Here is a 14,623-nt window from a genome sequence, read left to right on the forward strand (position 1 = left end):
ACCTTGTAGTAAGCAAATGGATGCAGGATGAACTGCTACTTAGGTTGTGATGGTATTTTTGTCACACTTATTTTACGATTTCAGGCATATTATCTATAATATACAAATAAATAGTCTAACTTTTTATCTTCGTGCTCTGGTACTTTAACTAACTGCCTGGGGTTATAGATATAAAAGAAAGGAGGAAATATTGAACAGCAATAACGGTCAACCCTGACAGTGTGGTAAGAGCGTGGGATTTGGGGCATTCTGACAAAGGCTATGAAGGGGTGAATAGGGTCACCTTGAGACCCCACCATGATAAAACAGGGTCATACCAAACACCCAGCTTTCATGGAATGGGGTCTCAGAACCTATGCAGGATTTTTCCAGGGGATCTTCTTCCATTGCTCTAGCATAAGCACTTCTTTAGTGGAGTCTACTGAAACGTCTGTCATTTCTGCAATGATGAAGCAGCTAGTATTGGTCAATGAATCTCTTCTGCAATGTTAAGTTATTAATGTGCAACACTGATGAGCTCTGAGGCCACCAGCTAAATATCAGAACTTATGGCCCTACGATGGACTGGCGCCCTATCGAGATCCTGCCTTAGGCCCTATGCTAGCTGGGATAGTCTCCAGCAGACCCACGCGACCCTGTTCAGGACTAAGCGGCTTAGAAAACGACTGACTGACTGTTTCCATGTGACACAAGTAGTTAAAAGGGCTATACCTGCCAACACACCATACAATAATTTTCAAAATTTTAAAGAGTGTTCTAGAAGCTCAGACACTGAATAGAAGCCTCTGTAGTCACTTAAAGTCGTCTGACTGGATGAAATGGGAGAGCTGCAACTTGGCTAGCCAGATGCACATAACTGATCCAAAAAGTGTCCGATTAGAGAGTCACGTGGGAAAGCCATGGATTTAAATGGTCAAAGGGATTCAGCAGCAGAAAGCCTTGGACCTAAAACGTTGTACTGAAACAAGAAACCGAAAATTGCTAGAGAGACCAGACTGATTATAAGGCAGAGATAAAAAAGGAAGGCTCCGTCCTTCACTGACCAGCGCCGCGAGTTGCTCACGATCACCCCGTTGTCAATGGAGAAGTTGTCTGTTGGAAGTCCAGCGATGTTCCAGGCTCGAATCATAATTGGATCCCCAAGAATCTTACTCAGAGAAAAGTCATCAGAAGATGGAATTTTTTTAGACTGAAGAATAAAAAAACAAAGAGATCAAGAAGAAAATGAGATAATACAGCAAAAAAAATATAAAAGTACTGTGCAATACAATAAAACAAAATGGCACTGTGACGCAGTGGTTAGCGCAGCTGCCTCATATTCTGCATGGAGTTTGTGGACGCTGACGTTGAAATCAACGGGAAAACAAACACTCAATTTAAATAAAAAGCAATTTCTTTATTCGTTATCCTTTATTCTTGGTGACAGGAGACTGCTGCACCCCTATGCGTCCGAAAGAGACTGGAGCACCACAGCTTAGTGCCACTGGCTGGTCAAAACAAACAGTCTGCAGTCTAAGGGCTCATTTATACTTCACGCTCAGAATGCGTACGCGCCTGCATCATGGCCGCCACGCGTTCTGAGCGTTCATTTGATGCGTCCTCTGAGCAGGTCCTCAGAAATTAACGTGTCGTGTGCGCGAGTTGCAGTACCAGCAAAAAGTCAGGGGGGCGCAGTGTGCTAAAAGTTGGAATGTGACGTCAGAGTCTCTGTTTACTATCTACATGTGACAGAAAGCCGCTTTGCGGATCCTACGAGATCGGTGTGCGCGCTTCGATATTTGATAAATGGTTCGATGTGGTGAAGCAAAATGCCGACATACAGATGTATTCATGGTGCTTTTATATTCAAGCGTTGCATATTCCCAATCGTAATGACACGATACGTTTTAAAATTTTCACATACCGTCTTCTGTGCTCTTTTTTTTTTTTCTAGGGCTTCCTCTGCTCCTGACAGCAGCGAATCGCCAGCAATAGATCGTCACTCCGCGCACATTAAATGTATGATATTCCAACTCTCTGCACATTTAGAATCCTTAGATTTATACTTGATATCACTTTCATGATGAAAAGCATTAAAATATGTATATTACATTTTACAGATAAATCAGTAATTTCATTTAAATAATGAATAATGTTAATAGGACGGAGTGGTGGCTCCGAGGCTAGGGATATGCACTGGCAATCGGAAGGTTGCCGGTTCGAATCCTCTAAATGCCAAAAGGGACTCTGCTCTGTTGGGCACTTCAGCAAGGCCCTTAACCTGCAATTGCTGAGCGCTTTGAGTAGTGAGAAAAGCTCTATATAAATGCAAAGAATTATTTTTATTATAATTACACACATGGGGTGACACAGTGGCGGAGCGTTAGCGCTGCTGTCTTGCAGGGAGTCACGTCGCTGATATTCCTTGCCTGGAGTTTACATGTTTTCCTGCTGGGTTTCCTCAGTGTGCTCCAGTTTCCTTCCAAATATATGCAGATTTGAGGATTTGGTGCCGCTAAAATGACGCCAGTGTACGTGTGTGCTTGTATTCTCCTTGCAATGACCTGAGGCCTCGTCCAGTGATTGTTTCTCACTCGTGCCCAATGCTTGCTGGAATGGACACATCCCTGAATTGATGGATTTAATCATTAAACATCCTGTTCAGAGATATAGATAGATAGATAGATAGATAGATAGATAGATAGATAGATAGATAGATAGATAGATAGATAGATAGATAGATAGATAGATAGATAGATAGATAGATAGATAGATAGATAGATAGATAGATAGATAGATAGATAGATAGATAGATAGATAGATAGATAGATAGATAGATAGATAGATAGATAGATAGATAGATAGATAGATAGATATTGCGGTAAGGTGTCATCAGAATTTAATGGGTGTTCTAGGCAACTCACAACACAGAGAAGCCGAACATGTTCTCAGCATGATAATATCTCGCACTGCCACCTGGCGGATTCCTCCAGATTTACGTAAAGTACACGCGCAAGAATAAACACTTCAACGCTTGTATAGCAGGAGCGTCCGCTGCAGCCTGCGTCACGTCGCGTGAAGTATAATTCCGGCCTAACGTGGGACCTCTCTCTATATACCTTCTTCATGTATTAAAAAAATATACATGGCAGTTCATTTTGAGGTTATACATAAATTATAATAGCTTACTACTCCCTGAATTGGAATGTGTACATTGCTTCTTTCAGATAAAGAGGTTATCAGAGCACTCACAGTTTTAAGAAATAGTTTCTAAATTCCTGCTTAAACTTATTTGAGCCTATCACATTGATTTATAATATCACAGGGTGTTCTGTTAGTATCAAGAGGTCAGCATTTTCTCATTAAAGAATGCAAACCAGTCTCATATTCTGTGCACAAGCTTAATTCTTTTTCTACCTAAATGAAGAACAAATTCATATAGAAGTACAAAAAATCATATAGCTCTCTGCAGCATGATTAATACAAAATACAGTCCTTGGTATGTATGAGGTAATTAAATATAATCATTACAGTTAATAATGTTTTCTCTTCCTCAAGTTGCATTTTTTTAAAATCAGATTTCTTTTCATTTTCCAAAACACGAGCCTTTTATGTTATTAGGGGATGCATAATTGCCCATGCATGAGTGAGTGTCCCACAAGACAGTGCAGTCTTCGTTCCGGTCCCAAGCCTTGGTATATTGGGGAGGGTTGCATCAGGAAGGGCATCCGCCATAAAATCGGTGCCAAATCAAACATGCAGATGAGAAACAGAATGTCCATACCGGATCGGTTGAGACCCAGGTTACCAACGACCGTGCAGCCAGGTATCGGTGGAAGTGATGCTACTGCCGGGTGAAGAAGGCGAAGGAGAACAAGTGGGTTCAAAGATAATGGGAGAAGAGGAAGGGAAAGAGTTAGGTTATGGGTTATTGAGTGTAGATGGATGGGCAGAAATAGCATAATTATCCACTTAAAATAAAATCTACAACAGAATAAAGTGTTCAGAACGTTAAGGGGTCTGAACACTTTCTGAACGGACTGTACGTTAGGAGTGAAAGCTGCATTTTTAATGCATGTTGAATATATCCGTTCTTTAATCCCATATTTCCTTTGTCTTGTGGTTACTGGGGTGGGAGATAGATAGATAGATAGATAGATAGATAGATAGATAGATAGATAGATAGATAGATAGATAGATAGATAGATAGATAGATAGATAGATAGATAGATAGATAGATAGATAGATAGATAGATAGATAGATAGATAGATAGATAGATAATTAATCCCAAGGGATATGCACAGGTTTAAAGCATGAGCTGCAGATCCTCAGGGTGAATGTGCCCCCTGTAGGATACACAGCAAAACTGACGCACTCTGACACCAGGACAAGTTGAAATTCACGTCAATCTGTCTGCTTGTCTCTAAAACTTGTCCCGTTTCAACAAAACAGGACACCATGCAAACTCTGCACGGGAGCTGAACTGCAGTGTGCGCCACACACCGCTCTATTACGATGGGTTTTAGTTTAATATCCCATTAATTGAGAGAGGGGTCAGTACTTATGATTTTTTGCCATTCTTTCATTTTAGTTTGACCTAATGTGTATAAGTCTAGCTATGATGTGCTCATACCCGTCAGTGGGTGAACTGGGAATCTCACATTTCCCCCCCTTCCCTAAGACAAACCTGAGCATTTTACATGTATTTCTTTGGCAGATGCCAACAAGTTGAGATACACTTGGTTACGTTTCTTTTTGTTTTTCCAGTTGGAGCACACGCAGGTGAAGCGACTTGCTCAGGGTCACACAGGGGCAGTGATGGGATTTCAAACCCTGATGTTGTGGGTTCGAAATCCAAAGCCTTAATCACTGCGCCACACTGCCTGCCGTGAACGCCACTGGGCAAGCTGTGTGTGAAAGGGGGTCTGAAGGTGTAGTTCTGTCAGCTTATGTATTAGATCATCCATCCATCCATTTTCCAACACACTGAATCCAAACACAGGGTCATGGGGGTCTGCTGGAGCCAATCCCAGCCAACACAGGGCACAAGGCAGGAACCAATCCCAGGCAGGGTGCCAACCCACCGCAGTTGGATTAGATCAGCTGACCAAAAATATTTGACATTTATGAAGATCTAGTGGTTTCATCTTCTGACATTAACTCACCTTGCAAAGGTCGGTCCAGGACTTGGTGCACTCCTGACGAAAGGCTGCAGTGAAAGCCCCAAGGTAGGCTATGACGCCCGCTGATATCAACACGTCGCCAGTCAGGTTATCATAGGTGCCCTGAAGGTCTTCTGCAGCTTTTGACCATCTGCAAAGAAAAAAAAAGAAATAAATAAAATGTAACTTTATAATAACTACAGTGGCAAGCAAAACTGGCATACTTACAGTGCCCTCCATAATGTTTGGGACAAAGGCATGGGACCTGGCCGGGACGTCCCTTCGATGTATGTTCCAGGGGAGCAACTATGGGCTGCTCAATACCTCCCCCGGGACGCTTGGTGGCAGCCTCAGCTTCCCGCAGGACTCCATGGGAGATGGAGTTCTCCACAGCCCTGTTGGGATCTGGGGTGGCTGCCAGGGGGCACTGCATGGGTCTCTGATCCTGGCTGGACGCGTCTTCAGCCTCACCCGTAAGTGCAACCGGAAACAGGTGATCAAGCACCTGGAGTACTTCCGGGTGGGCCATAAAAGGAGCCAGCAACCACTATAGACATATATACGTAGATAGACGCCGCATTCACTGTGTTGCACACACAAAAGTTTTCCCACAAAAACATTTCCATCGCTTACAACTTCTACAAAGTTCTGCTGCTAGGATAATATCCTGCTGTTCTAAATCCATTGAACACATTACACCGATTCTCTCTCAACTTCACTGGCTCCCTGTTAACTACCGAATACAATACAAAATACCGCTCTTAACATTTAAAGCTCCCCCCTATCTCACTGATCTCCTCCAGACTTACACTCCTCTCGCTCACTCAGATCCTGTAATATGAGAGTATTCAGTCTGGCAATATGGTGCAGCCTTAGTTTGTGGAAGACAGACACAACTAAAGACATGAGCATAAAATGATGGTCGTCAATTTCAAACTGTGTTTCCTCGATGTGCTCCTTCAGAAAAAACACATCATCTGAACCAATCTCAGCCCGAACAAACGGATTGATCAAAGATCCACTGACAGCTTGCCCTCATGTCGACTGTTGGATAACACACTCAGCTACTTTGACCACCTTGACTGCACCCTCAGAAGGAATCATCAAACCTCCTTTGTTTTTTTTAATGTGAGCGAGTGGTAGCTTTGATCATGTGATGCCGCTACAGCATCTGTTACCAAACTAGCACGGCACACATCACAGGACAGCTTTCTCAGGGCTACCTCCCTCTGCTTCCTGAGGTGGTTTTCTTTGGGAAACCTTCAGAGTTTAAGAAATGTTAACAGCTAACAACAATCTACATAGTTAGTGACTAAATACGTTTATCCAAAACGTTGTTTGGAGGCTCACTTGAGCACCTAAATGCATAGCTTTGCTATCTTAGCCTGGCGTAGCTAAAGTTAAGATTATAAAATGGGATTTTCTAATGGCCAAATATAAACAAAACAATTGTTCAGCCTTACCTATGAAATGTAATGCCCCGGGATCTGGTTTGGAGCGTACAGCGGTTTGCACAATCCCAAGCAGCACATGTGTGAGGCATCTTTATCCATTACTTCACTTGCAATATGGCGGCGACATTGACGTACGATGTTGCTGGTTATGCAGTGTCTAGTAATTCTATGTCTATGGCAACCACCACTCAACGGCCAGAGTCAAGAGGAGGAGGACGAAGCTTGACGGGAGGAGTGGTGGTGGCGCCAGATGGGAGTGTTGTGTTGGAGAATCGTGTTGCTGTTTTGGACTGTGTTGTGCCTGTGGGGATTATGGGGGAGACGTGCCCCACGGGTGAAGAAAAATGAAAGCCTTTTGTGTTTTTACACATGCCGGGTCGGGCGCAATATAGCGCCTTTGTTACAACATGCTTTTCCTTGATTTACCCCTCTACTCCGCAGATTAAAATTATAAATCAAGCAACGCATACCTTGTTGATTACTGTGCACATTGCAGACTTTCATTGAAGGGGATCTCCATACATTTCACTCACATCGTGTAGAAATGACAGCACTTTCCACAATGACCACACGACATTCTCGTAATTGCTGACGCCACTCTGATCTGCCTGTCCATCTCTTATTCCCTTCTTCCCTCACTAGACCCCCATATACTTAAACTCCTCCATTTGAGGCAGCACCTTCTCCCCAACCTGGAGATGACACTTCACACCATGACCTCAGACTTGGAGGTGCTGATCCTGACCATTTCATAACACGGCTGCAAACCGCCCCAGTGCACACCCGAGGTTGCATTAGCCTGGAGCGGCTCTTTACCCTCGGGAGAATTCTCAAGGTTTCATGGGAGAGACCCCAACAAATCTACATGCATTTTGTGGACTAGAAAATGGCATATGGTGTCCTGGGTGGGAGTGCTTTGGGAATTTAGTGCACCAGGCCTGATAATGCACACCATTCGGCCTGCAAAACTGCTTGAGCGAAAGAGTTTGGTTCACATTACCGGCAGTACGTCGACATATGGTAAGAAACGTGTAAAAAAGCAACATTTTTGTGTGGAGTATTCCTTTGAGATGCCTCAGTGAGATGACTGTTAAAAATCGCCTTTCTTTCCTGAAGTAAGCAGGACATCGAGAGCGATTCTCACCTCGTCTTTTCTCCTCCTAGTCCACCGATCAGCTTCTCTGCCCTCACGAGTTTCTTGCCACACTGGTCAACCTCATATTCCAGTTTTGCCTTCTCATCCGATTTCTCTTTGAAGATCCTTTGCAAATCAGCCAGTCGATCCTTGATCACTTTTAATTCGGCCCTTTTCAGAGTAAGGATGGCCTCGGTCTCAGCCAACGAGCGCTGAGCTTCATCCAGTCGAGCTTTTTTCGGGGCGACCTCCTATTTAGGGACATAAATTAAAAAAAAAAAAAAACAAAAAAGGTCTGAAAACGTTTAAATGAGAATTTTAAACCTGTTTGTACGGACAAGAAGAATAAATACCTTTGCCACCCTGTCATATTTCTCCATGGCCAGAATCCAAGTGCACAAGCCCTCAGCTGCTGAAGAGGCCTTTGCCACCTTTGCCGGGTCAAAGTCTGGATTGGTGATGTATTCCCCACGGATCTTTACCATTATGGGTACCTTCAGAGAAGAAGCGATTATAAATTGTATGGCAGAGACATTCAAATGCTTCTGATGTCTCTGATAGCATGTGATGCCTTGCCAGAGTGGCGGGAGGCCACGTGTGACAACAGGTTAAAGAGATGAAATTTTATCACACGTGTGGAAGGTGAGGCCTCGTTTTGCATGACATTTTGAGTAGTCAAAGACAAAGGCAATGTCATTTAACTTACGGAAATATTGTTCTTGTCGTACTCCTTCAGGTCCTTCAGGAAATTCATATCTCCCAGCAGCTTCTTGCTTGGCCCCCAGTAATCTAGAATCTTAGAAATGCATAACACACAATTCACGTCATTCATTAATCTTTAAAATTTACACCTGTTAACAGCTGGGGATGTCCGAGATCATTTTAAGCACTTCCTTTGTGCCACGTCTTGATGTCTATTTCTTTATAATGAATAGATTCATTTAAATGGATCAGGTGTAGCTGTTTAATTTTAAACAAAAAGAACAAGTCTAGTAGGCCATCTCGGGCCTATCTCTATAGCCTCTAATGACAATGTTGTAATAACCAGTAGCTGTTGCTCCTTCATGTACCTTTGACAAATTTAATATTCCATATATATATGGGAGGTATTTATGTAAAAATGAAAATTATAAAATGAAAATGCAATCTCTCTTTTGTAATTTCATTTTCAAATTCTGCACACAAAAATGCTGCAAAAATGAAAAAGAAACAAAGTCCATTTGCAATTTCACTTTCAGCCTGAACTCCAAGCTGCAAAAATGAAAACTAAATCGCATTTCCACTTTGCATCTTCATGTTCAAGTTCCCAACATGCAAACAGAGTGGGCAGGGCTTTGTTTCTCAATTTCCCACAATTCTTTGCCCTTCGTAGTTACAGAGTCACTTTGATCAGTACAACACTTCTCACTTCGACTGTGTGTAATTTACATGTTTGTGATCTCTCCTCCCTCGTACTGAAAGCTTCACAGCGAAACATCTTACAAAATCTGAAGACTGTGCACTATTGTAGTTCTGAAGCAATTAATGTGCAATTTAATTACAATATTTAACATGACAGAAATTAGCCTTTATTATGTCATAATTTACATTTATTTATACTGAAGTAGAAGCGGGGCACTTCAATTAAAGTGGCTCTACAGCTACGAAAGACAAAGAATTGTGGGAAATTGAGGTAAAAAGCTCCGCCCGTTGACCATATGGAGAACTTGAAAATGAACATCCAAACTGGAAATGATTTTCACTTTTCATTTTTGCAGCTTCATTGTGGTTCAGGCTGAAAATGCAAATGGGGCTATTTCAATTTCATTTTAATTTTTGCAGCATTTATGTGCGCACATTTTGAAAATGAAATTGCAAAAGAGGGACCCAGACTGCAATTTCATTTTATAATTTTCATTTTTGCAGTAGCTACCTCCCATAATACATAGACTGGTGTTCATTATCTGTTTTAATCATTTATGTACAAGACTTTGTTTTGTGTATGGAGCATTTTTATTTTCTGTGTCTCGCATGTTCCTCTTTCGCTAAGCTTCATTTGCAACATACCATATCTGACCAATATTGAATTCTGTCCCTCTTTAAGGGTTCAGAAAATCTTTACCAGCTGCTCAAATCTGCTGCTTACACTTAAATAGATCAGTGGATAGTAGAGTTCATAATCCAAATCACGTATACAAATTTAAGAACTTTAACTCCAGTTCCCTCAACAAGACTTATTTACTCCTTTTACCTTTTGCCCACTCCCTGTAGGATCGTTAATCTTTTCCGGCTTAATGTCCTTCATTACACACACAGCAGACATCACAAGCTTGACACCAGATGGAGGATTCTTCATTGACTTCACGATGGTAATATCCGATGGCTGCAAACAAGACACATTCAATGTATAATCAGATTACTTTGTGCAGATTAAAATTCCCAGACTGACTTGAGAATTCTTAACAAAAATTTAAACTGTTAATATGTAGGGTGACGGTGCAGGTTGGCGCCACACTATTGGGTCTTTCCGGGGAGCCTCTTGAACCCATTACTGCTGATAACGTACCCCAGGGATGAGAACGCACAACACACATTTAGCAAAGGGTAGGTGTATAAATCCTTCAGTGCTTTTATTAAAAACAGTCAACAGTGTTCAAAACAGTGCAGTGCAAGAGTTCAATAAATAAATAATCCATAAAATAAAAAGGTGCTGGTGGAGGTTAAAAGTTCCAATAAATAAATCCAGTAAAAGCCAGTTTAAAAACAAACATTGTAGTGCAGGAAGCTGTCCATGAGTACGTAAGCCCTGGTGCACTCCTTTAAAAACTGGCATCTCCTCCTCTGCTCACCTCTCTCAAAGCCTCACAGCAGAGGAGACGCCCCTCTGACAGACGCAGCCTTCCTTCTAACTACAGGTCTGGCTCCCTGCTGTTTCCATGGCTCCCATTCCAGACCCAGGCTCGGGTCATTACCACACATGGACCTCAGTAAGGGTCACAATCCAAACCTTTGACTCCCGCTGCCTTCCTGGACTTCCACGGAGATTTGCTCACACTTCTAATCACAATAGCTCCATAAAACTCAGCTGTAGTGATCCGCATCAGCAGCCCCAAGCGTCGGCCATGGGCTCTCCACACACCTGCCTGCCTCCCTCCCCTCTCGCTTGCTTCTGTCGTTCTGCCTGCTTCCCTCTCCTTACTTTAATATCCGTTCCTTTCGTTTTTCCGCCCCCTTTTCTCGTGACAGCTCATCATTATATGCCTCCATGGGTATAGAGTCTCTCTGGTGCACCACAAGAAGCTGATGAAGCAATTGAGACGGACTGCACCCTCACGTGCAGGTACATCTTGCCACAACTACCTCACCACCCTCCCACAGCTGCACGAGCTCGTACACCCTCAGAGATTGAGCCGGCCAATTAATTATTTATTTATTAAAATCAGCCACCTTCTTCTAAGCTGCGGACCCGCAATAACATGTAGATATGATGGCTGGATTTTAAGTACTATATGGCTTTGTGAACAAAGACTTGAGGACAGCATGCTTTCTAAATACTATACTACTTCTGGTTGTGAAGTATAAACTTGCCTTCAGAGTATCCAGCGCGGCCAGGGCCTCCTCCAGGGCTGGCATCGCCTTGGCCAGCTCGGTCTCGCACTCGTTCTTCAGAGACTGGGCTTCCTCAGCTTTAGCAGATGCGGCCTCTTCATCTACTTGCACTTTTTTACTCTCCGACTCCACTGTTGCCGATTCCACTTCAATATTCTACAGGATAATCAGAAAAAACACAAAAAATGACAATGTAACAATTATCCATCAATCTCAAGGTGCTCACTAGGTCTGTTCTTGAAAATCATTCACTTTGTTGTTTTCTTGACTTATCGTATAAAAACGAAAATGCTCTTGAGGTGACAGAATCCTACTGCTACAATGTCTCCTTATTTATAGCCTTATGTGAAACCAAGAGTCGTTGGCCATTGCTGTCAGAGAAGGATGTACATTATCATGTTTACTTTCTTAAGGCAATGTCACATTAGAGGACTTTTCTCTAAATTTTAAGCCCCCACTTACATAATCTTAGAAAGTCGGAGGCCGTCATGGTGCACACCAGAGAAGCCAGCTACATAGTCTGACACGCTGCACAAGTCATTCCAAATAGTCTGCCCCTATCAAAATGAATCCGGTTTGATGTTGCCTTAACCCTTTGCGGTCGTTAGGCCAGAAAACTGGCCTTAGTAAAAAGTGCGCTATAGGTCGTCAGGCCACCGCTGGTGGCCCTGCAAGTTTCTGACCGATTTGCACAGTCGCCTGGTCGAGAAAAGTGGCCTGTGTTATTCCTACGTGCTTGAAAAAAATAACTGCTGTAATTAATGGCGTTTTTTCAATAATTAATTACGACTAATGTAGCGTGACGTTGAAAATTAAATACGACTGCAAAGGGTTAAGTCATAGGGGTGGACTCTGTGTGCATGAGAGCTGACAACCAATGAGTGCCCACCCAGAAGTATAATGAATAGAATGCAGCAGCGAGGAATAAGGAATGTGGGGGTTTGGGACCTCACAGACAGAAGAGAAGCTCATCTGTCAGATGTCTTGTGTTTTATGTACAGCAATAGAATGGAAAAACAAAATTAAAAAGTACGAGATTTCGGTTGAACTTGCCGTACCAGTTAACCCTTGGTATAGCACTGGCTCTGTCTGGCAGCATGTTAATGGCTGTCAGAAAAAGGGGTGTGGGCAACTGTGCTGGAAAGTAGGAACACAGTGGCATAATCTGACATGCCCACTGATTTCCAGTCATATAAACTGACATGACTGACTGGCGACATCATTAGCAAGTGAAGTTGGCAAATCTGATGTATCCTATGGTTAGAAGACACGTAATGTGACATTGACTTTCTAAGATTATTTAAGCATGACAAAAAGATCATCACCCCCAACAGCACTGGACAAACTGTTTCCAGTTATAATTATCATATGCAAAAGAAACTGGAGGTATGAATCTCACAAGCACCAAAATCACTTTTCATTGATTTATTTTTTTGGTACACTTTATGAATTCACAAAGATTATTTTTAAATGGCAAAAAAAAAAAAAAAAACCCAGGCAACACAAGCTTAAAACAGAGGCAAAACTCGATAGATTCTGTAGTATCTAATATAGCTGCAGAAAAATGATCTTAAATTATATTTGTAGAACCACAACAAAAACATTTTCCAGTTATGTATTTGACCTCCTATGCATGAAGGTTTGCGTAAATGTTAAAAATATTATATATGTGTCATTGCTGATTGAATTTTTTTATTTGTCCTTTACTTATTATCATTGTGAGTGGTGTTCTTTATTACTTTTTTTGCGCTTTCCTGAGGAGTTTCTGGGAATTCTTGGTGGCTATTGTAGGGTTTTTTGAGGTCAAGGAATGGGATTCCAACATTTATTTCAGCCTATCGTGATTCATTACATTTTTTTTTTGTGTGCCTTATTGCGGTGCCATTTTGAATTTTGATGGGCGGCACCATTTTGTGGCTTTCACATTGGCTGTTGTTGAGACGACCTCCCAGAAGACCCTGGAAGTGCGCTCATGTGACTTAAATGGCGTGGATAATATTATGTGTCATTTTGGATACATTTTAAAAGACGTTACGTATGTTTCTCGGTATTCTTGTTCTTGATATCTGACTTTCTTTCTGGTTTCCGATTCTGATTTTTGTCTGATGTTTCTGACTTGGCAAAAGATCGTTGTGTCTCTTTGGTTTTGACCCCAGTACATTCTCCATTTTGTTTTTGCTCCATTTTCTGATCCTGAAATAAAAATCATTCTGCTTCAACAGAACAATTGTTTTTTTTTTGTAAATGTTATTTTATTCTTGCTTCCTTTTAGTGTTGGGTGATTTGATTCATTTTGCATATTTGATTACTTTGTGTTTTACGAATACAGTTAGTCTTGTGGTGTCTTGTCTTTTTTTAGTTTTGTTACTGGTAGTCTGCATGGTGAGCCTAGAGGGGTGGGGCCCCCTGGTGCTGATGAGGATTGCAACCCTAAAGATGCATCGGTGTCAGAGACAATACGGAGTGCATTCCTCCATGACACTTGGGGGCAGACAGGTGTTCAGCTCATCCTACTCTGCAGGAAATCGGAATGCTGGTTGCTAGGTGTTATGATGTATAAAATCTACAAATTATTCTCTATATTTTTATTATTATATTTTGCTCAGTCCCAACAAGATGAATTCAGATGCAGGACACTTGTATAGGCATTATAATAAAAAAAAGCATATCCTCTTCCCTTACACCTCAGTTTTATAACAGTTGTTCATAGCATAGTGCTAAAATGGTTTTACATCCTGGGAAAGGAAGACTGAGCTGATACTTCAGGCGATTGATTACTCTATGGATGGACATCTGGGACAACAATTTGGTTTACAGCCTGGGAAAGGAGGACATGCCGATGTTTTAGGCAACATCAAAAAAAAACTTTATTGTCTGGGAAAAGATAGATTAAAGAGTTTGAGCAAAATTCATTCATGATATTGACAGCCAGCCAATCAGGTGCATGCAACAATCATGTGTTGTGAAACCACGGCATGAAATTTTATAATAAATATGCCTCATTTGAAAGTAACATCAGAAGAGAAACAGCGACGATGGAAGAGCGACGTCAGAAAAGAAGACAAAGACACGTATGACCAGTTTTCATCCGATCGTCAGTTAACAGCATTTTCATGAACATCGATTGCTAAACCAAATGCCACCCTAGGACATTCATCCTTGACATCACTGATTCCTTGTCATCGTAAGCTTTTTCTAAAATCTCTCTCTCTCTCTCTCTCTATTATATATATATATATATATATATATATATATATATATATATATATATATATACAGTATATACTATCCATGTGCGCCCAAC

General features: G+C 41.7%; 1 protein-coding gene across 1 annotated transcript in view; it reads right to left on the minus strand.

The window, feature by feature from the left end:
* The window catches only part of dnah12 (dynein, axonemal, heavy chain 12), a 182,417-nt gene that overhangs the window by 57,928 nt on the left and 109,866 nt on the right, over positions 1 to 14,623 (minus strand). Inside the window, exons 50-56 of the mRNA XM_028824412.2 lie at positions 11,299 to 11,475; positions 9,962 to 10,093; positions 8,438 to 8,527; positions 8,085 to 8,225; positions 7,741 to 7,982; positions 5,146 to 5,293; positions 1,044 to 1,189 (exon numbers count right to left, since the gene is read on the minus strand). Coding sequence (XP_028680245.1) covers positions 1,044 to 1,189; positions 5,146 to 5,293; positions 7,741 to 7,982; positions 8,085 to 8,225; positions 8,438 to 8,527; positions 9,962 to 10,093; positions 11,299 to 11,475 — 1,076 coding nt within the window. The remainder of the gene's footprint in view (positions 1 to 1,043; positions 1,190 to 5,145; positions 5,294 to 7,740; positions 7,983 to 8,084; positions 8,226 to 8,437; positions 8,528 to 9,961; positions 10,094 to 11,298; positions 11,476 to 14,623) is intronic.

The sequence above is a fragment of the Erpetoichthys calabaricus genome, chromosome 18, assembly GCF_900747795.2.
Source record: "Erpetoichthys calabaricus chromosome 18, fErpCal1.3, whole genome shotgun sequence".
NCBI classification, from domain to species: domain Eukaryota; kingdom Metazoa; phylum Chordata; class Cladistia; order Polypteriformes; family Polypteridae; genus Erpetoichthys; species Erpetoichthys calabaricus.